A 23,441-nucleotide genomic window follows, 5' to 3' on the forward strand; every position below is an offset into this window, starting at 1 on the left:
CTGATCCCTGACTAGCTAAGTGGCCCCTCCTTTGAACTTGATGACCTTTTTTTTGCTTGTCAATTTTATTCTGGTACGAAATGTCCTTTATTTGTGGTTGAAGACCTTTTTTTTTTTTTTGCGGACGAATTTGCCCCCCCTTTGGAAAATCCTAGGTACGCCACTGGATTATCTCGAGATTCAAGAAACCCCGTCTCCACTATCATGACTATCGCAAGAAGAGCGATTCCTGCTCGAGCGAGGCATCGATGCATTATGGTCTGACGCCGTGAATAAATAATCCCGAGTGCGTCTGCACCTGCGAATTAGCGCGATAATTCGTAAAATAGCGCGCTATTTTGCAAATAATCCCATTTGACTTTCAATCTCGAGATTAATCCTACGAACTAGCGCGATAATTGCGTCTCCATTACAAATAATCTCAAGATTGTTCAGATCGGGATAATTTGCCAGATCAGAAATAGCGTGCTAATTTGAAAACTCGGGATGGTGCAGACGGCCCTTTAGACTATCAAGGGATATTTCTTGTAATAGGTCCATGAAATTGGCAACTGGGTAAGTAAATTATGACAAATGGTAGGGATAACTTTCCCATGCCCTATCAGGATTTATCGGATTCTCCTAAGTTCCTATCCCCCTGGGACAGTAATCTAAATATAACCATGGTAACATATTCTTTTATGACCGTCTACTTAAATGATTTTTCTCTAGTTTACTCTACCCCCCCTTTAAAAAATTGGTTTGGTTCCCCTTTAAAGTTCTGTATTCGCGAGTATATGACATTTACTGTGTTACAGGTGTGAGGCTTTTCATATTTGCTGTTAGAAAATGACTAACGTATGTCCATGCATGTATTTGTGTGATTAAAAAAAGAACTCTTGAAGGAGAAATCAGTGTGTTTGCAACCTTTGTATTTCTGGCAAGATTTATTTACTCAAAGTAATGGGCAAACCAAGACACCTAACAAAGAAAAAATCCGACTCTAATCTGATGAAAACACAATTCATAACAAAGTTCAATGAACACTGTTGTAACTTGATATGTTCATAATCGTAAACAAATGTCTTTGACAAACATAACAGTTCAATGATATATAGACAAGATCACAGATCCTCGGAATAAAAAATGGTTCGTCTACGAAATAAACATCACTTATTACAAAGTATAAAGACGAGATGAAAAATGAAAAATAAAAAGATGAAAATGCAGTCCGTTGAAGAAATGCAAATTGTTGACAATTACATGCAAATGTACTTTTTTTATCACCACGTTTACTTTGCCTACATAAGCTATTTACATCACTTATGCAACACATACATGACTGTATAGGCGAATCAGAAAAACAAGTCGTAATCATTTAAAGAATTTCTGCATTATACATTTTCGAAAAGAAAACATACAAGCCTAGACCAGGTGTTATATTGACACCAGTTGGTGTTCCTAGAGGTCTAAGGTGTTAAAATTACACCTAATATATAGTTTGAAGATAAACACCAAAAATTACATCCATTGGTGTTGAGCTAAACACCGGAGTAAAATGACTGGAGTGGTTCTCGGTTTATAACACCAAATTTTTTACTGTGATTGAAAACAAAGCAAAGGAATAATTACAGAGTTTATATCAGTCTGATATAATAATTATAAATAATGAACCTTTTTAAAAATTAATCATGTATGTTGGATTGACTATATATTCAGTGATATCTGCCAAGCGTCTCTTCATTCATTCTTCGACTCTCGAAGCAGAGATTCATTGTAACAGCGTCAATGATACGATTTATTAGTTTGAATGCTGCCACCTATAGGGTATGAACACTATAACCTATATACCTTCTTCTATGTTAACAGGGTAAGTCCTTGTATATCCCAAGCAAGTTTTAGTATATAGAGGCCAAAAACAAGAAACATACATCTTCTTAATAAACTAATGATGATCAAAATAATGATGATCAAAATGATGATCACAATATACCCTTATACTGAAAGTTAACAAATATTTGAATACTTAAAATATTAATGACTATGTCGTAATTCGTATTTACATACACTGCAAAAACTCTGGTGTTGATTTAACACCAGCCTGGAATCTATATCTGTCCACACCAGAGAAGTATTGAAATAACACCAGTTTGGAATCAAACCGATGCTGTTTTAATACTAATTGCTGTTGTATAATCACATATCTGGTGTTAGACCAAATCCAAACTGGTGTTGTTTAACTCTTCTCTGGTGTGGACAGATATATATTCCGGGCTGGTGTTAAATCAGCATCGGAGTTTTTGCAGTGTACAGTACCCGTTAAATGTATTCATTTATTTTGTATATAAATCAATATATTATTCCACTTTATTTATTATCTCATTTAAACATATTTGAAACAGGATGTACGACTAACACAATCTGCAATAAATTACGTATATAAACAAAACAGACACAAAAGCGAACGTCGTACGAAACAAAACAAATCGTATGCAACCAAACGAACCATATTATGAAACGAAAAGGAACCATAATGAAACAAAATGAATCATATGAAACAAAACGAATTATATAAACCAAAACGAATCACATAAAAAAGAATCAAAATTATGAAACAAAACCAATTATAAATTATGTAACAAAAAGAATCATGAGAAGCGAAATGGAAACAAAATGAATCAATATGGCACAAAACGAATCATGTGAATGAAATGAATCATATACGAAACAAAACGAATCATACACTCTAAAAATGACTGGCTGAAAGGGGGGGGGGGGTAAATCAACTTTTAAAAAGGTCGAGGAGTGACAGCTTTGTAATAAGGGTCTAAAACGCCGTCTCTCCTCTGCCCTTTCCACCCTTTTTGCCTTTCGTGTTTTAGAGTGTATGAAAAAAAAACCCGAATAAAACGAAACGTAACGAATCGTATGAACGAAAAAGGAATAATAAAGAAAACATAAACCCAAACGCCAACCTTTTACTCAAAGGATGGTAGATTTTGTATTGGATATTGTACAATTATAAGTATTTGTCCTTCGTCACATCAATAAAAAATATCAAAAAGCAGGTCCATGTTTCATATTTTGAATGAGAGAATTGACAAGATCTTACAGTAGAAATGCCAATTAATATGCCTTGATCATTATAATCACACATATACATGATGCAATACCTAATTTGGCAGTGGTGGATATAATTATGCTTAAGTAGATTCCAATAAAATAAAAACCCTGTTTCCTATTTCTCAATTCAAAACTAACTTGGGTGCCGCTATTTATCATGCTGAACGAGACTCAAATATTGAAAATAAAGTTTGAAGTGCCTGAAAATAATAGTGCTTCAATGAGGATTTCTCTTTTTATTTCTTTCTCTCTCTAAAAAAAGGAACTGATAATGTTAATCCTTTCAGGAGTAAAGGAAACAAGCTAAATACGAATAAATTTATAGTAATATGATAGCGATAATGAGAATAATCATTCCAAATTTACTCTTTCTCTTCCCTCAATTTTTCTATTTTACTTACTTTTGTAACGAGGTCTTGAGAAGACACACGAAACTTGTGTATGATTATAATTATTATGTTCCTTAAAATATCAAAATATACATCGTTTTATCAAGAACTAAATTGTCTTTGCACTTCAATTTGCATGATATATTGCTAACAGAAAATAAAACAACACTGGAGATGTTATAAACATACATGAACCAAAATTTAACCTTACAAAATATTTTTTCATATATTTTTTTTCTTCTACAGTAGAAAACAGAACTATATAATATGAAACGAATTCCTTTTGATTTCATAACATGTTTAGGAAGCCCTGACTTTGATTTTGCAAGGAATCACTTGCTGGCCTTTCTTTGGGGGCCGCAGCATGCAGCAAGGCCCGGACCCAAAACCACACTTCTCACAAAGAAGACACTTGTGTGGCGGTGTTGATTTCGTTTCCTCATCTGTCTTAGGGACCCTAAATATCCCCTGATGGCACCTCTCCATGCTGTAGAAAATGAGATAAAAATATAAACTGTCATATATGTTCTAAATAAGCAGGGTCCTCTTTTAAATCAAGCATATCAATTAGCTTGGACCCCACAAGGGGGGGGGGGGTGAAAAAGAGAGGGAAAGGGGGGGGGGGAGAAAGAAGACGACGAAGAGTCTAGATATAAGAGATTTGCATGATCTGAGACGCGTAACTTTACAATAACCCTATAATTCCGTGAGATAACATGACGTAACATTAAAGGAATGGTCCGGGCAGAAAATATTTATATCTTAATACATAGAGTAGAATTCACTGAGCAAAATGCCGAAAATTTCATCAATATCAGATAACAAATAATTAAGTTATTGAAGTTTAAAGTTTAGCAATATTTTGTGAAAACAGTCGTCATGAATATTTATTAGGTGGGCTGATGATGTCACATCTCCACTTTCCGTTTTCTTATGTTATTACATAAAATCATAATTTTTTCATTATTTCATACTTGTGTAAATAACATGTCTCCCTTATAATGAAATAAGTTGCAGCAATAAATATATAATGCACTTAATCAGTTGTCAATCCAATTTTTCTAGTTCTTGGAGGAAAAAATTTGAATAAACCTAATTTAATATAATAAAATACAATAGAACAAGTGGGGATGTGACATCATCAGCCCACCTAATGAATATTCATGACGACTGTTTTCACAAAATATTGCTAAACTTTAAAATTCAATAACTTTGTTATTTGTTATCCGATTTTGATGAAATTTTCAGCATTTTGCTCAGTGAATTCTACTCTATTTACTAAGCTATAAATACTTTCAGCCCGGACCATCCCTTTAAGGCTATCTTGCCACCTCCCCCGCCATCATGTTAGAGTACCCTTGCACCGTCCCTGTCTGCAGTCATTATAGTTCGTTCACATTCGTTAAGATCAGTGAATATGACAATATCAACGTCAGAATTGGTCGGGTTTGTGAATACATAGACCAATACACTATTAGAAAAAACAGGGCCGCGGAAGCGGGGGGGGGGGGGGATTCAGCCCCCACTTTTTTCCAAAACCGTGTACAAAAACTAAAAATGACCATATGAATGTGATTTTTTTTTTGCATGGTCAGCCCCTCACTTTGAAAACCGTTCCGCGGCCCCTGAAAAATGTGCAAATTTGAACCCGTTTGTCCAGTATTATTTTGGAACCCTCGAGAAAAGGGGTTCCCAAAAAGGTTCTTTACGTGCTCAAGAACCTTTAAGATTTAGAACCTTGAAAGGAACCTTTAACGGTTCAAAATACCATGAATACGGGACAATAATGAAACCCTCGAATAACCCCCTTTTCTACGATATAGTCGGTTTATCAGTAAATCTGACATTTCATTTGCGAACTAAATATACAAGTCAATAGCACCTCAATGTCCCCTCTCTCTAAAAACAACAAGAAAACGATTGGTTTAAATATTAAACTAAAAAAATGAATTCCGTGTAAAGTATGAAAGGTTTTATTTCGATGTTACTTTGTGCTGTATAAGCGCTTTGTAAAGGAATATACTATTATTATCATTATTTTTGTTCTTCTTCTTATTATTATTGTTATCGTTATTGTTGTTGTTATTATTATTATTATTATCATTCAACGAACTGTTGTTGAGTTCATATTTCAACCAACAATGCGATTTCTTTTCAATTACCTGAGATGGTATAACATAGGCCTACCTCTCGATTGCATATCTTGTCTTTTTTCTGAATTCTTCTTCTGGCATCTTCATCTTGCATAATAGGTTGCACCTTGAGCATTTCTGACGCCATCGCTAAAAAATCAATTAAAAAATTTCAAATAATTTGATACCAAGCATGACGACGGCGAGAAAATTACAAAAAGAAAACGGATTACTTAATGCATTTAGTTCAATACAGATAAGAGAAAACATTGTTATGGTGAAAAGAGTTTACTTGCTAAAATTCTAAATGGCATTATTAACTTGTAAATTTCAGCTCATATCAATGTTGGTGCTTCAATATTCATGTCGTTCTTAATTCTTATAAAACATTCAAACTTGACTTGCCCCATCTAAGTTTAGCTTATTCAAAGCAATGCTGCATAGTGCCTTGGTGCTCGGCCTTATGATTTAAAAAAAAATCTTTTTCTCCTGTAATTATAATGCCTTTGCCTTGGCCTTGGTCTTGGGTCTCCACGAATTGGTCATTCATTGCCTTGGAAGTTAAATCCATGCCTTGAACTTGAGGGCTTTGGGTACAACTTTGATTCAGAGTTCAAGAAAACGATCAAGCGAGGGAGCGAATCGACCATGTCGACTGGACTTTTTATACAATAAAAACGCGAGCGTTTTTATTGTATAAAAATGTAAATAAATGATTAACTGATCTGGTTCACAATTTTTGTGGAATTTCTTTTAAAAATCCAGTACAAAATATAATTTTTTTTAATTCAAATTTTTGGAGTAGGCAATGGTACGACCATGACATCTATAATGAATTAGAGGAGCAGCGGTAGGAAGGGGGGGCGGGGGGCTCCATTTTTTCAGTAATATATTTTTTTTTTGGGGGGGATGGTCAGTCTACCTTCAACTCAACCCCCATTAAAAAACCGTTCCGCCGCCCCTGCGTTATCAAAGTGACAAACAATATGATATGAATTTCATTTTACTTACTACCAAAGAGTCAGGAGATTTGAAGTTGATAGTGATATGCGTGTAGATACTTGTCCATTTGCGGTTACACTTGTAGCAGAAACCCTCCCCCTTTCCACGGACATCTCGCTTGCAGCACTTCTCGGATATCCGAGCGACTCGCAAAGTCTGTCCTCTCTCCCATTGGGCGATCTCGTCTCTGATTAATGCAGCGTAGTCTAGCCTGGTGAAAAGTAATTTAAAAAAATGCACAGTTGGAATTTAAAGAACCACGAAGACCATTGAAAGATCCATCAAGAATCGTGAAAAACCTCGGAGATCTTTGAAAGTTCGTTGAAAGACTCTTGAAAGATCAAGCAAGTTTCATTGTCTTACAGCAGTCTTTCAGAGGTCTTGCACTCTGTGGAATGGGGGTGAGGGGGGGGGGGGGGGGCTTGGGGAACTTCTTGACACTCCCATCCCTAAAAAATAATGACCGTGAACAGAAACAAAATAAAGTAGATGAAAAGGGATATTTTCTGGATAATAATAATGGAGGCAAACTGTCATAAAATTAGGTTTCATTAAAAAAAGGTCACTAATTTGGCTCGCTCGTAACTCTTTAGAAGTGTCTATACCAGTCTGGAGTGTAATAGTGGGCAGTAAAAGGGGATGGTGAACCCAGTTGAGCTTGTGAACAAAATCGGTAGGTGTGTGATAAAGATAGGGGAGGGAGAGAGAAAAAGATGGGCGTTGAGGGAGAGAGAGGGGGGGAGGGGGAGACAGAAAAAGATAGAAAGAGACTAATAGAGAGAAAGGGGGTGGGGAGGGGGAGAGACATGTCGATAAGAAGAAAGAGGCGTTGAGAGAGAGGGGGGGGGAGAGAAGGGGAAGGGAGAGAGAGAGGGGGGGGGGGGGAGAAGGGGAAGGGAGAGAGAGAGAGAGAAAGAGGAAGAGGGTTCTTTGAAGGGGTGAAGAGATTGACGTTTAATTAGATTACTTTTTCTGCAAATTCAATACAAATTAGTCAACTACTATATATTGAAACATTGATAATTGATTTAAATGCGATAAAAATCCCTTAAAGTTTGATATAATATAGCCTACATCAAGAGATAATAAAAAAAACAAAAACAATTATTCAGCTTACCCTTTTGTGGCCTTCAAAGCAGCTGCACGATACATATTTCCTTCGAATAGCGCAAAATTATCCACTTCCAGGCACGGGCATATTAACAAGTTGTTAGCATGGTTTCATGATAGTATTTCAGACACGAACTACTGACAATAACAATGTCATCAGATCGAATGATTGGAGCGGAAAGAAAATGATGCCCAAATTATTACATAGACGGGCGGGTGCAGCTCCACAAATTGAAAAGGGGGTATTGGTTTTGTAGTCTTTAACCTTAGCATGTTTATTTATGAAGGTGTTAAAAAAAACACGTTTCCAAAAATTATGGCACGAATTTACAGTAATTACCCGCAAACTGCTGCTTGGAAATATACACTACAATCATGGTCTACAAAATAAATTTTGAATATTTTTTTATATTTGACATTAATATTCTGATATGAACTGTTAAACTAAAAGAATAAACAGTACAATGGTAATAGAATAATCTTTTGCCGGATCGACATTGATCCACTCTGTTTAAAGTTTCTGCAGAAGGAGGGGGTACTTGACACACGAAGGAAGGGGGGGGGTACCACTTCCGAAACTTTCCTTGTACATCACACATTGTTATATCCCATTTCTTGACGATTAGATTAACGTAAGTTTAATTTTTTTATACCATTTTGGGAAGTTATTTTCTTCTTGTTTATAAGATTATACAATTTAATTCCCAGTAATGTCACAATTGAAGTTATTTTTGCCCCCTCTTTACACTTCTTTTAATTATTTCGATTTCAACACTAATAACTGATTTAAATATATCTTTGCTGACTAATAAAAAATAAAAAGTTTACTACGAGAGCATGTCGGTTCATTCAACTTTATTCTATAATCACTGATAAACATGCACACATCAATTTTTATCATGGAAAGGTGTATATTTTCAAGACTAGCTTAGAACATTTGTATTGCGCAATAAAAATAGGACGAGGTCCCCTTTCCTGTTCATGTTGCGAAATGTCAAGTTGTTTGTTTCACCATTAGTGAAACATGGTAACATTATGAAGCATCATTGTGAAAGGTTGGGGTGGTGTTATCAGATTATCTTGCCGTGATTACTTAACTAGTTCGAATGAATTTCATTTTTTTAATGTCATAATATAATTATTTACAGTATTTTGTTATCATATTTCAGTAGCTAAGTAATCTCATTTTTTCAATGTCTTAACATAATTATTTACAGTATTTTTTTATCATATTTTAGTAGCTAAGTTTAAATATTTATATGTATTTTACATCATGATATTATTGTAACTTTATATGTTTTTTATCCCTGTTAAATCAGGACATTGACGTAAAACAGCAATTTAGCTGATCCTTTTATCCTGAATAAATATTTTCTAATAAATAAAAATAAAAAATAAATAAATGGACATTATCACAACAGTAAAAAAAAATCATGATTTTTTTTCTTCAAAAACTTTAATCCGTCTTGATATCACGTCTACAAAACACTACACACACTGATGAGTATATATGGGACTGATGGATAAATCGCACAAACAAGTTTGACATGAATTCTGCTGTTTTAACCGACTATAGTTGGTCAGTTTAAAAAAAATCATCCAGTGACGTAATATCCATTTTCATTAATCATGGAAAATAAGTTCATCGATGAACACTACATACATGGCAATGGGTTGTCAATGGCAACGGACCTTGATAATCGAGGGGATGGGGAAATCTTTATATCCGAATTCAATATTTAAGCGCCTTGAAAAAAGGGCCAAAAATTGTACAAGTAATACAAATAATAATAATACAAATAATGCAAGTCTGGGTATGGTATATACCCCGGATACTGGCCTATGCTCACATTGTTTTTGTGCTTTAGTTACTTCTCCTATTAAATGCAATGCTTGCATTCTCCAATCTGTATGGAGGTAGTTTGAAGTAAGCCTGAATGCTCGCAAGTCAACAAATTTTTGGGAAAACCCACTTATCATGCACTCTCATCATTAATCGTTGCACATATAGCTTCACGACATTCATCAGGTACCTGTCAATCAAGGATTGTGTTAATGTGTGAGGGTGTGAGGGAGGGTGCGTGTGTGGGTGTGTGAGGGTGTGTGTGTGTGTTAAGGTTTTTTATGAGGGGGCTCAGAAAATAATATTGTTCCAATTTGTTTGGTGATTTTTTTTTCATATTTGAAAATAGGAAAATGGTCCTCGTTGACATGTAGGGGCCGGTAACGCAAGGACCGCCCCCCCCCCCCCATGTGAGAAAGTGATAATATCGTTTGTGGCTTCAAACATAATGTTAAGCCTCACTGGTGAAAAAACAAATTTTCGTGCTCGGTCGCTACGTTCCACTACACATGTTCATTTCTCCGTCCCTTGTTGTGTCTCATTGTCGTAGGTTCATTAAAAAAAAATAATACTTTTCATGATTTTTATTTCGATAACTTCATAAAACAAATTTGAGCTTATACACTAAAAAAACCCAAGAAAAAAACAATAGACAAAACAAATATTGCAGCTCAGATGCACCCATACCTTAATTTTTCTATAAAAAATAATTCAATTAACGAATGATTATGACATAACTTATGAATATTTTTATGTTGCCCAATATACACTCTAAAAAAGGTTTACCTATATTTGGTAAAATGGGAACATGCATGTTGGTTGGGTAAAATGATACTACATATTTTGTGAATTTTACGCAATGTTGCTTTGAAAAAATGAAATCTACTATTAAAACATGCATTTAGCCCAATATTGGGTTAAAAATACTCAGCAAACATGCATGTTCCCTTTCAACCCACTATTGGGTAAAAGTTTACTCAGTGTTTTTAGAGTGAATATACCAATGGATATGCATTTTTTTTAAATTTCTTTTCAAACTTAAATAATCGTCTTTCTGTGTACCAATTTGTTTTTCGAGTATACTCTTTTCATCTTTACCCACAACAAGACAAAAAATTGTAGAATATTCAGATGTCTACATGCATGTATTATCTGTATAGCTGCAACCATACATTAAAAGAAATGCATATTTTCTTGCTCGGTCGTTGGAGCTTTTCTTATGCGAGGTTGCCAAATGCTCTCTCTTTCTCTGTAATATTACAATAATATATTACTGTGAGAGAGCATATAACAATATTGTTTACCATTATGTTGAATATTAGAAATGCTAATTCTATTGGTGAAAAACTTAGAAAAGAGCCTTTCATTTTAGTATATTATGAGCTTACAGCGTCTCTATCTATTAGATACCAATTTTCCCATCTATTTTTCTTTCTTATACTTATGTGTCCAGCAGCGTGTTTTTCCGTATCCACACTTTTCGCACAATTTACTTTTGTGAGAAAGACCACCTTGAACGATTTCGTCATCTGGAGAGCCCGAGTTGGACAAATTTCTGTAAAATCTGAACAGAGAACATGTAATTAAAAAGAAATGACAAAGATACATGTAAATTATGGATCATAACATAATTTAAAAGGAGATTGGAATATATGACATTAAATGATTTTATGAGTAAGAAAACAAAGGAAAAGCAGCACCATTTTGAAAAAGGCGTCTGGGTATAACTTACGATTGGTATAGATTTCAAAAGGGCGTTTCATGAAGCTTTTCGTATAACTGTTCTTTTAATTGTTGTGAACTGGGGGTAATTATACCCCCATTGCATGTTGAAAAAGAAATAGAAATAGTCGAGAATTTTAAATCACCACCAATATATACAGTAGGTCTATTTCATATTCATTTTAACGTACATGGCATGTAGGTATGATGCAAAAGCTAAAGAAAGTTAAAAGCACATTCGTGTGTTTTTTAATGCTTGAATTAAACATGATATAAAAATATATTAATATATACAACTTACTTTTCGATTGCATTTTGAACGATTCTTTTGAAGTTACCTCTAGAGAAGTATGGCTCATTTTTCGTTCCACATTTGTTGCACTTCTGTTTGTACAACTGTGAACAGTGAATAGTATCATTAAAAATTTGGATGTAAAAGTAGCAGAAATAGTAAAAATATTGGTGAAGGTTTCAGGAAAATCCAATAAAGATTAGGATAGTTATTAGAATTTTAAGTTTTTGATTTGTAACAGCATAAATGAGGCTCTGCCCCATAATTATGTTATATATATGCATTAAATTAAATTTTTAAAAGTTCGTGATGACTTATTTTTTACTTTCTCTTTAGGAGGGGTGTAAATCATTTGTGTATTGATATACTGAAGGTACAATAAAATTGTTTTCTGAGAAAATGACATTTCACGGTGTTTTTTTTTTACCCTACGATATGTAGGAAAGCCGCTTGCATATGACGTCACAAATCAAATAATTAAAATTCTAATAACTTTTTTGTTTTTTGATGGATTTTTTCTGTTATTTTTACAATAAACTTTCTGTCAGGGTGAAATCCCCCTTTAAGCATCGGGAACGAAAGCGGGAAAGAGGGAGAAGGAGCGTATGAGTGCGGGTGTGTGAAAGAGAGCGAGAGGGAGGGAGAAGGAGGGGCTAGAGACGGGGTCTGAAAGAGAGAGAGGGAGGGAGGGAAGGAGGTACATTGTTTGGGTGTGTGTATAGTGTAAGGGTGGGTGGGATGTGGAAGATAGAGAGAGAGAGAGAGAGGGGTGAGAGTGGGCAGTGTGAGTGGGCGAGGGGGTGAAAGAGAGAGACAGTATGTGTGAGTATGGGTGGGTGGGGTCTGAACGAGAGATGGAGGAAAGGAGGCAGTGTGTCTGGGTATGTGTTGTGTAACGGATGATAGACATTCTCCCAAGAGCAACGTATCGCGAGGCATATTGTAAATGATTTTCTTCTACCATCTTCAAAATCATAGTAAGGATTTCAGTGGCTTATAACCATCGTTTGTGAAAAAAAAAATTACTGATTAATTCGTCATAAAACGCCCCAGAGCTTATTGCTATTCTGCATTTAACACGATGGTGTATCTATGGACAAACACCACCGCACCAGGGGCAAACGCAGATGGCCCTCTGCCTGAATGAAGCCCCTTCCATCCTTCGCGATGCTCCTTTCGTTTATCATCCCTTTTCTTCACATATTTATTTCTTAATTTCCCATTAAAAAGTTATTTTTTACATGATTTGATTATATTCTCACTTTGGTCACTTTCTGCTGCTCCCAGTTGATGTCGGCATACGCAAAACGGCTAAACCAGTCGCGGGGGCATGATGGGTTGGAGCATATAAATTTTGCAAATCCTCGCACCTCTTGAAGAGAGTTCTCATTTGGCATCTCCAGATTGGGCATGCCCCATTCTTTCATCACATCCCTGACGATTTGAGAGAGCTCCTTGATGATACAATAATAAATATGGTAAAGGATCACGAGTTAGATGACTAAACCGAACCGAATCGAACCGTAAAAATTAGCCAGACCTAACCGAACCGGATTGAATTGAACCGTTAAAATTGACCAAACCAAACCGAACCGAATCGATCCGTTAAAATCTCAAACGTAACCGAACCGGATCGAATCGATTTGTTAAAATTGACCAAAACCAATCCGAACCAAACCATTTAAATTAAATTGACCAACTAAAAAAAAAAGCAAAACGAATCGAACAGTTTAATATTGATTTTTATCATTCGCCATCCCACCAAGTCCTGATGAATTTTATATAAAACACTCGTTGAGTTGACTAACAAAACTTGAGAATATTTTTAAATAAAATCATCACGTCAATCAGCTTACGAGATCTAGATATCTAATGATATTCAAGAATTATGTTCATTATTTCATTTTAAATGACCAAATAGAGAGATAATGAGAGAGAGAGGGGGGATAGGTAGAAAGATAAATAGATAGATAGATAGATAGATAGATAGAGAGAGAGAGAGGGGTGGAGAGATAGATAGATGAAAGATAGATAGATGGATAGATAGATATATAGAGATAGATAGATAGAGAGAGAGAAAGAAAGAAAGAGAGAGAGGGAGGAAGGGGAATAAAAATACCGCGTAAAAGGAGATATTACCCATATACTGAGAAAAAAAACCCGTTAATTTTTGATGCATTAACAACATTGGAGCTGCCCTTGAGAGCTGCCCTATATATAAATGTATATAAATACTTGATCATGAATTACTATTAATATCAGAATGCATATATTTTTCATTACTTTTGGTTTGAATTTATCTTTTGACTGTTTTTTAAACTCACTTTTTTACTGAGCTTAGTCATGGAAAGGGAAGGTGAACGCGAAGCCCATCGCTTCTGGAGAGAAAGTAGAGATGAATCGTTTAAGAATAGTTCAGGTGATAGAATTGTTGCTCGAGGAAAGAATAGACATGAAGTTCTCACCAGATCATATTTTCTGTCAAATTTATTTTTTCAAAGAGAAGGAAATGTCATTCTTAATACACTTAGAGCATTATTATTTCTCATAAATAATTAATCACATCATGAGAATATCACATATTCATTTGTCATGCGCTTTCCTGACGTAGCAGTATCCATCAGGTTATAACCAGCCCCAACTAGGTTGGTCAAACGCCAACAAAAGTGCATTCTTCATTTTGCAAATTTTCTTTGCTAGGTCTCTTCGCTCCCTCGCATGAGGTATCCGACATTCACTTTTGGAGTCGACGTGTAACAGCTTCCCTTATTGTTATACAAATAATTTTTTTCGGTGTCATTAAATTTTTTTTAATAATCATTATCATTATGGTTTTTATTATGACTTTTATAAATTTTCTCTTTTGATTATACATATAGCTATAAGTATTATCACGTTGTGATGATAATCTTAATGTGATAATACTAATACCTATATAATCAAAAGAGCTCAGCATTTAGAGTAGAGCAGTTTTATAAATAAAGTTAATCAATACTTGTGGATAAATAAAACATACTTCACTTTTTTATGTTCATCATATTTTATCACTATTATTATTATCATTAGTAGTAGTATTTTTATCATTATTATTATAATTGGTCATTATTAGTTATTTTTATTATAATCATTGTTATTATTATTATCAATATAATTATTTAGTGTTATTATTGCAATTATTATAATTGTTATCGTCGTCATTGATATATTCATAGTTTATCGTCAATATCAATATAACCTCCCCTCTTAGTATGCAATGGTTGTTGAGAGACTTCTCACCTGACATACCTTATCAATCCATGTCCTAAACCAGGGCAGATCAGTGAAACATTCCTCCTGGTATATGATCTTGATAAAATATTACCCAAATTCTCCAAAATGGCCTTTCCCGATTTCATGAGGCTCGCCATCCCGTACAACCGACTTTGATACTAACTCTGATTCTATCGCTCCATTTATTTTTTGTTGTTCTATAAAGATTTATAGAACAATTTGGCGCTATATTCTTTTATGATCATGCGCAATAGGCCTATACACGATATATATTTTTTAGAAGTTTCGCCGCAGTTCTAAACATGCTGAAGTTGCCTATTCTTTGGTGAAATCACGAAATTATTTTCAGGGAAATTTCAAAGTTCATAACCCCGACAGATAACATGAACAACATTGTAAGAGGGAAAAAAATCGGAAAGACTAACAGATAGATTATAGGTCTCTATACAGGTATGGGGGTAAAGGGATGTGGGCTCATAGACCTATATAATATAGGCAGGGCTGTTAAAACCTCGTATCTCAAAATTTAAAAAAATTGAGGTATAGCTTAGAAATAAAGCTGTATTTTAGAAATATGACAATGGTGGCAATCTTATATCATATAAAAATATTCTCCTGATACCTGCCAAGAACCTTTTCAAGACAAAAGAAGACTGCTACCCACGTTAGCTTATTCTGAGCTGTCATCAAAATATATATTAATTTTGAGATACAAGGTTTCAACAGCCCAGAAATAATATGGAGCATGTATCACCGTGTTCATGTACTTGAAATATAAATAAAAACAGATTGTGTGTGTGTGTGTGGATGGGGGGTGTTACATGTGCCGTAACAGGGGGTACTCTATCTTATTTTGTATTTTAAAAGGAACACATTCTTTAAGATGTTTTGGGGAGGTAAAATGGATCTTTGAAAGGGTAGGGTATGCCGCCTTCATCCTGGAATGTCTGGATAGGCCTATCAGTTTAGACAATAATGGATTATGTGGAGGTATCGTTTTCATGATCATTGGTCTTCTCTGTCAAAAACGGAACAATTGAAACCACGAAATCAAAACATTGATCACATTCAAACAAAAAAACTTGAACCTAATCAACCTTCAAAATGCATCGGTTTTTTTACTTTGCCAATCTAAATTGTTGGGAGGATGTGGCGGTTTATCTAGGACATTCTATGATGAAATGTCATAGGCGTGGGCTGGTAAGATTGCGCAATCAATCCAGTAAATATAATATGTAGGACTTATGTATACATTCAAGACTCCGTTCAAGTGGTTCAACAAACGTTATTTTCAAATAATATTTCGCCCCTATAGGAGCTCTTTATGATATTTTACTGTTTTTAGCAGAATATAATAAATTCATACAAAGGAAAATACTTATGATTTATATTCATTTGAATTGTTGCTGCTTGAGTATTTTATGATTGATTGATTGATTGGTTGATTGATTATTTTATGATTTATTATTGATTGATTATTGATTGGTTGATTGATTATTGACTGATTTATGTATGTATTAATTGACTGATCGATTGATAGATAGATAGATAGACAGAAAGAATCAAAGAAAGAAAGAAATAAATAAATAAAGAAATAAAGAAAGAAAGAAAGAAAGAAAGAAAAAGAAAGAAAGAAAGAAAGAAAAAGAAAGAAAGATTGTTTGATTCATTGATTTTTATTCGTCATGAATAACAGAAGAAATACATGACGTTTCGGGCATCAAATTACCTTGACAGGAATCACAGGATTGCTCTTAAAACCAGTACGCCACAGACACTTTGAACGACGCCATCTCAGGCGTTCGCCTGTAATGTAAGTTATGTCGAGTTATGTGGGGGGGAATTACAAATTTGATGCAGAGGTTCGAGGTTCGAGCCCTGGGCATGTGTTTCGGATGGTGATGTTAAAGGTTGGTCCCAGACGTAAAAAATCATATCTGATTAATTAACGTCTGACAAAATTCAAATACATACACGCATGTTTAAAAAAAATCGATAGAGTTCGTTATATGCTATCGCACACACGATCTTGAAGCTACAGGAAAAGTACTTCATGACATAATAATAGTATACGCAGTGGCGTACCGTGGGTCACGGCATGGGGGGGGGGGGACCAGCAAAAATTTTGAGTCACTTAAAGAGCGCGCAGAGTGCGCTCAGTTGCCAGGTATACTTATATAATAGAGACATTTTTAGGACAGTGCCATTAAACGGATATGTATCTCACTGATCACATAATGCGAGCGCGAAGCGCGAGCTGAAATTTTTTGAAATTCAGACCTAAAAAGGACATCATAAGCAAATTTTTGTAATCATAATACATACCTGTCTCGCTAAACAAACCATGCGAGCGCGAAGCGCGAGCTGAAATTTTTGTATATATTGACCCCAAACAGGGACATTTTAAGGACTATATGTTAGGAATCCATTAAGAGTATACATATCTCACCATAGTCATCAATTGTGAGTGCCAATCTCTTGCTGATTTTGTTAGAATAATATACATCTAAACACATGAAGAACTTTTTGTAATCATTGTAATCATGGTTAACATACGCATCTCACTAATCAAATATTGCGAGCGCGAAGCGCGAGCTGAAAATTTAGGAAATTCAGACCTGAAGAGGGACATTTTAAGGCTTGTTTGTAGGAATTCACGAAGATCATACGTATTTCACTAACAAAAATATGCGAACGCGAAGCGCAAGCTTAAATTTTTGCATATCATTGACCATAAACAGGGATATAAGGACTATTTTTTAAAGGAATCCATTAAGAGTACATATCTCACCATAGTCATCTAATGCGAGTGCCAAGCGCATGCTGATCTTGTTAGAATTACATGTAAATGACACATGAAGCACTTTTTGTAGTCATTGTAATCATGATTATCATATACGCATCTCACTAACCAAATGATGCGAGCACGAAGCGCAAGCTGAAAATTTTTGATATTCAGATCAGAAAAAGGGACATTTTAACAACTGATTTTGGGAATTCATGAAGAACAGACATATCTCACCAATCCACGAATGCGAACGTAAGCACGGACAGGAAATGGTTTATATTAAGACCTTAAAATGGGGCAATCACTTTAAGTAGTCATGAAATAGAAGCATATGTCACTAGTACATAAACAATAATAATTCGAAGTGCGAGGAAATATATTTGGTGTATATTGACTTGAAAACGGGAGGTTTTAGTACAACAGGATTATATATCTTGTTAAACATACAATGCGAGCACCAGGAACAATGAAGACATAGGCCCTGCGCAAATTATGTTTCATAAAGTTATAATTTTTTTAAATGTAATATAACATAATATAACATTATAGTTAACAATAATTTCTTCTTTCCCCACTACGTTTCTCTCCCTTTCTCCCTCTTTTTCTCATTTTTTTCCCGTTTTTTTTTTTTTTTGGCCAGCCGACTGGGGGGGGGGGGGGGCACGTGCCCCCCCATGCCCCCCGTAGTTACGCCATTGAGTATACGGGCCAATCCATGCACGCGCACACGCAAAAGTGTGGAACTTTGTGCGCGCTTGAACTTTCGGAGTATGACCCAAATAAAAGGGCGCGTTGTTGTTACAAGGTCTTTGCTATGTCCAGTACGTGTTATGATATCAATGCTACTACTCTGCATCCAACATCCGGGATGCAATATTTGCTCTCTAGTTGACAATATTCACTACAATGATGAATAAATTTCTCTATATTTTTTTTACAAAAATTCAAATCACAACATTTGACCTTTCGTTAGCATATACTCTTCTTTCTTCTTTCGAAGTTCCCTTTTCCTCTTCTTTTATTTGTTTTTTTCACTACTTAAAAAAAAAATTAGTCGCTCGCTTGTCCATTGTAGCACCCCTGGTGGATTTCTCTGTTAACAATTGGTTGTCATGGTTGTATTAGATATAACATTTATGTTGCTATTTGACATAACACCAATCTTTTTGCAGTGCGTCAAAAAGGCGTTGAACTCTTTCACGCGCCACCAATAAATGAAAGAATTTGTTATCGTGTTCAATGTCTGTGCGATAGTCCATGCTTGATGAAAGCACAAAGTATACCCGTGTTTATGTCCGATATAATATTCATTCGAGAAATTCACGATATCGGGTAATGTGAAGAGCAACAGATCTGTCGACAAAATAAGAGTGTAATTCTGTAGAACTCGTTTCATTCTCTTCCTGCGTTCTTGCAGTTGAGTGTCGTTTGATCCAGGAGGTGATCTGGCTATCGTTCTGTATATCAAGATATAGCAAAGTCCGGTGAAAAGTAATAAAGAGTTGCACATGTAAAATCTCACGTCGTCTTTAAAGCTGTGGTGAAGGAACCAGGCAGATAGGCCTACGGCGATCATGATCACCCATGTCATGAGGCAAATTATAATTCGACGGGAATTGGTGAGGAGGATGTTCCTAGCGCCGAACGGATCGACTTTGAAGGCAATGAACTGATCGACAGCCACGAGTAAAACGTGAGCTGTGGACACCAGATTTGAAGCTTGGAAGAGGACGTGTAACACAGCTTGATAGCGACTCTGAAATAAAGAAGAAAAGAGTCATTCAATTAGTCAATGGCTATAAGCAAATTAAGTACTTGCGGAGAGAAAAAAAATCGTTGACCCCCCCCCCCTCCCCTGATTTTCATGATTGCCGCGTAATCGTTTTTTAAGGGGGGTGATCTCTCCAAGCTTTCATTTATAGTTCGCGACTAGTTTGCAACTCAAAATTTGGTTAATTGCAAAGTCGTCACTGCAAAGTCTCCGAGACATCTAAATTTTACTAAGTCCCCGAGGAGTCGCTCTAGTCTTAATTCGACGTCTCCGGGACATCTCTATCAATGTTGCAGTGACGTTATGGAGATTATTTACATCTCTGTCTCAAAGATGCCTCAGAGATATTGCGGAGACCAACAGGAGACCAGAAAGATCGATGAGACGTAATGGAGAAGACTAATCATTGACGCTACTTTGTGGCTCACCAAAGGAGATGTTTCTGCGACGTCCTAGAGGAGACGCCTCCAACATAAAACATTCTTTGGTCTAACCAAACGACGTCTCTTGGACGTCTCCAGAAATGGTGACAAACACTTGCCCGAAACTCGACGGAATGTTGCTGCAGAGTTTCCAAGCAACTGCTGCTGCGACGTCTCGAAAAAAGTCTATGAGACGTCGCTGCAACTAAGAAAAGTCTCCGAGACGTCGCAGCGACTACTTGGAGACTTTGTAGGAACATTTCCGTGACTATCGGGCGAAGTGATTGTCATCTTGTTTGGTTACGTCGCAGAGACGTCTTCTTGGTTAGACAGAATATATTTTTTTTAATGTTCGAGACGTGTCCGCGACTGTAGACTCTGGGACGTCGCAGAGACATCTTCTGTGGTGAGATAGGCTGCAAGTCGAATACTAAAATAAACAATTTTATTAATTATTATTGTTTTAGGTTTCACGTAGATGAATAATGCTGTTAAAATCAAATGAAAATGAAAATCTAGTTTATTGTTCGAAATACAAATATGAAATAGAAATACTCCGAAATTTCATTGTACCCAATTAATCGTGGGCCCGCCAGATCGAAGTTGCTCTATTCGTTAAATCGTTGAACGCCAAACAGGCTAACAACTCCATCTCTTAACGTATTTTGGTCTCACGCGGCCGGGGCTTGAACTTCCGACCTCACGGTTGTGAGACGGACGCTCTACCAGCTGAGCCAACACACCGGTTAAAGAAACAGTTTGGCAAGCCAGGTGCATGGCAAGATATGTTCTCATAGAGCATTGTATTTTTATTTCGAAACTCAATTCGATCACTTTAGAAAGTGCGTATTTTTTCTGGATCGCTTCACTCGCTCGTATATTTGAATAACGTATGATTTCAAAGGACAATCTATGCAGAAAATGGGTTTAAAGAACAGTGTAATCCACTGACGTAAATACGGTCCGAGCAGTGGTGGTTAAAAGCAATTATATTGACCTTGAAATAAAAAACAAAATGGGACCCCCACATCAAGGGCTTTATACAGTGCGTCCCCCCAAAAATACACTTTTGAAATGGCTGCCAAATAAAAAGTAAATCACTTTGGGGGAGAAGACTTATATATATTATGGAAAGCCAATAAAGTCATCTTTCAAATGACACCAAAATGTTGGAAAACTATTCATGCTTGAGTGAGCACGACCCACTTAAACAAAGGGTATGAAAATTAGGGTGGGCAGGAACTAGCCTTTCGGTTTCTTTCAGTTTTTGAGAGGCGAGTCCCTTGGAACTTGCAAACTTGAGGGTGTTGTGATGTATTAATGGTCATTCATTATCAATTTAAATTGTTGGAGCAAATTTTATGAATTATCAAATTGAAATTCCATGCATGCATGAGTGAGCGTGAATTGCAATCTTTAGTGCAGCATTTTAACTTTATAATGTGGATCTCAGCAATGTGTTCATTGGAGTCATGCAGGAGAATAGGGGTAAGAAACGACTTCAGTGGGTGGAGTAAGCTGATGGGAAAAGGGCCAACAGAACGTTTAGCCTCCCTCCTACAGGTCCGTCCCTCCCCCTCCTGTTAATATTGAGACTGATTGATATTACATGTACGCATTAAGTGCAGAGCGGACTGTCAATTTGATAATAAATTCTGAAAATTAGGTCATCAACTTTTACCTATCAATCATTCAATCAACAATATGTTAGTATATCAACTCAATCAATGTGATCAATCAAATATTCACCTTTTTCAATGTTTTCAATAAATTATCAATCAAACATTCAGCTTTTTCAATAAATCATTTCATAAATCATCATAATTAGTCAAGTTCTTAATAATCATTCAATGGAAAAGAAAGACCCATCAACCATAAGTCACTTGGCATTTAAGTTTTAAATACCATCCAGGAGAAAGAAAGGGTGTGGAGGAATTGGCGGCGGAAACAAAAAAATTGAGGGGGGGGACCCCCTAAATCTTTTGACAAGCAAAAAAAAAAGGTTATTAACAAAAAACAGGAAACAGGAAACCAAATTTGACAAGCAAAAAAAAAATAGGTTATCAACCGCCGCCTATGGGTGGAGGGCGGGGGTGAGTACATGACATGTAATTTGTAAGAGAACACAAAGAAGAATGCCCCTTTAACCCAGTCTTAGCCTATCTTACCCCCTTGCATGTAACAGGTACCATCACATTACTCTGACTCTCACAAGCACACTTGCTAAGACCCGCATAATAAACTAAAAATGCTACACTAAAATTACAATTCCTGTTTACTCATGCATTCCATTTCAATTTAGTAACTCATGAAATTTGCTTAAGAAACCAAAACTGATCTCAATTCATCAGTAAATTAGCATAACACCATTAACTTTGCAAGTTCCTAAGGACTCACCTCTAAAAAAAACTGGAAATCTAATTCCTGCTCACCCTAGCAAAGGCTAGTCTCTCAGGAGGGGTGAAAGGGGTAGAGAGAGAGAGGGGGGAGGGGGGGGGTTAAGTGTTCTGTTGACCCATATCCACTGAACTAGAAATACGTGGAAGTCGTGATCACCCAAGCAAAACATCGCCGGCGAACTCGATAAGTCACGTGACCGCCGCCATTTTGCTAGGTCAATTGTTCGAGAACGCGCCGTAGAAGGCAATTGAAAGTATGTGCAAGATGCAATATGTTTTCTCTATGAATATAAAACTAATACTGATGTAGTGATGTATATATACTTAGTGTGGCAAAGTGTATTTTAATGTACATTAAGCCAATCATGTACAAACATATTTCTATATGCACACATATCGAAAACTTGCATACAGTGTACCGGACATGTAAAAACATAGCAGACGACGTTTGCAGACATCGCGGTCATCGTATGACTAGCGGTGTAGAATGTTCCATTGTGGCTTTATGGGGGAGATAGCATTACAGAGGGATAAAATGTATACACAAATAATGTTTCAGCGTTGATTGGCAATATTTTGTGTCAATTTCATAAATTATCGTTGTTTGAACGTTTAAAACATCATTATGAAGTGAAAGGATTCAGCAAAACTTTATTTTCAGACTCACCTATGCAGTGGTAAGCTAGAATGCACCCCTCGTATACATAATGGACCCGTCACGAGTCTAGGTTTGCTCTTCGGATATCACTATCACAAAGAAAATCTCCTCTGATTTGATGATAAAAGTGCACTATTTCCTTATTAACCAATCTCCATGGTTCTTTCATGAGTATTTGCCTTACAATGTGCCCTTTATTATAATCTGGGCGGAAATTCTTGATACCATCACCCGCCGATGTGACGACGGATATAATCCAACGGGGTACTATAAAAATGCCCCCCAAACCCATTATCCCAATACATATTCCTAACTATGGATGGTTTTGAGTGATTTCAATGTAATAAAGTGCCATATTTCCCACCAGTTGAATTACAAAAAAATTATAATCATCTGATAGAAGAAGTTGTTAACAGTCATTTCAGGGGGGCGGAAATTCTATATGAATCAACGCTTGTCCTTGATACACATTTGTTTGTGAAAAAAGGGTATGATTCAAGAGAATTCTGCGTGTTATAAGGGTGCGCGCGTGCAGCGAGGA

The 23,441-nt window shown here is 36.0% G+C and overlaps 2 protein-coding genes across 4 annotated transcripts; both read right to left on the minus strand.

Annotated features, from left to right (window-relative positions):
- Positions 1 to 907: 907 nt before the first annotated feature.
- Positions 908 to 7,921, minus strand: LOC129256410 (uncharacterized). 2 transcript variants are annotated; one of them, XR_010293248.1, is made up of 5 exons: positions 7,743 to 7,921; positions 6,635 to 6,836; positions 5,679 to 5,773; positions 2,270 to 3,978; positions 908 to 2,080 (listed from the first exon to the last, which is right to left on the minus strand). XR_010293248.1 is itself a non-coding variant. In XM_054894622.2 (4 exons), exons 1-4 carry the CDS (start codon positions 7,775 to 7,777, stop codon positions 3,792 to 3,794), a joined length of 519 nt encoding a protein of 172 aa, XP_054750597.2. In that variant the 5' UTR covers positions 7,778 to 7,921; the 3' UTR covers positions 908 to 3,791. The 2 variants fall into 2 exon arrangements, 1 of the variants encoding a protein (XP_054750597.2); XM_054894622.2 differs by having other exon boundaries at positions 908 to 3,978.
- Positions 7,922 to 9,183: 1,262 nt separating this feature from the next.
- Positions 9,184 to 15,086, minus strand: LOC135153743 (uncharacterized). Of its 2 annotated transcripts, none has more exons than XM_064097868.1 (5): positions 14,878 to 15,086; positions 13,917 to 14,070; positions 12,855 to 13,046; positions 11,602 to 11,696; positions 9,184 to 11,142 (listed from the first exon to the last, which is right to left on the minus strand). In XM_064097868.1, exons 1-5 carry the CDS (start codon positions 14,997 to 14,999, stop codon positions 11,001 to 11,003), a joined length of 705 nt encoding a protein of 234 aa, XP_063953938.1. In that variant the 5' UTR covers positions 15,000 to 15,086; the 3' UTR covers positions 9,184 to 11,000. The 2 variants fall into 2 exon arrangements, with proteins under 2 accessions (XP_063953938.1, XP_063953937.1); XM_064097867.1 differs by having other exon boundaries at positions 14,869 to 15,086.
- Positions 15,087 to 23,441: the final 8,355 nt, after the last annotated feature.

This window comes from Lytechinus pictus, chromosome 3, assembly GCF_037042905.1.
Source record: "Lytechinus pictus isolate F3 Inbred chromosome 3, Lp3.0, whole genome shotgun sequence".
Taxonomy (NCBI): Eukaryota; Metazoa; Echinodermata; class Echinoidea; order Temnopleuroida; family Toxopneustidae; genus Lytechinus; species Lytechinus pictus.

Coding starts and splice junctions, on each gene's coding strand:
- LOC129256410 (XM_054894622.2), bottom strand. CDS start 7,777: ATGTATCGTGCAGCTGCTTTGAAGGCCACAAAAGG. Junction 6,837..7,742: donor GCTTTGAAGGCCACAAAAGG/GTAAGCTGAATA, acceptor ACTTTTCACCAG/GCTAGACTACGCTGCATTAA. Junction 3,979..5,678: donor ACAAGATATGCAATCGAGAG/GTAGGCCTATGT, acceptor CATTTTCTACAG/CATGGAGAGGTGCCATCAGG.
- LOC135153743 (XM_064097867.1), bottom strand. CDS start 14,999: ATGGCGAGCCTCATGAAATCGGGAAAGGCCATTTTGGAGAATTTGGGT. Junction 13,047..13,916: donor TGACTAAGCTCAGTAAAAAA/GTGAGTTTAAAA, acceptor TGTATCATCAAG/GAGCTCTCTCAAATCGTCAG. Junction 11,697..12,854: donor AGCAGCAGAAAGTGACCAAA/GTGAGAATATAA, acceptor CACTGTTCACAG/TTGTACAAACAGAAGTGCAA.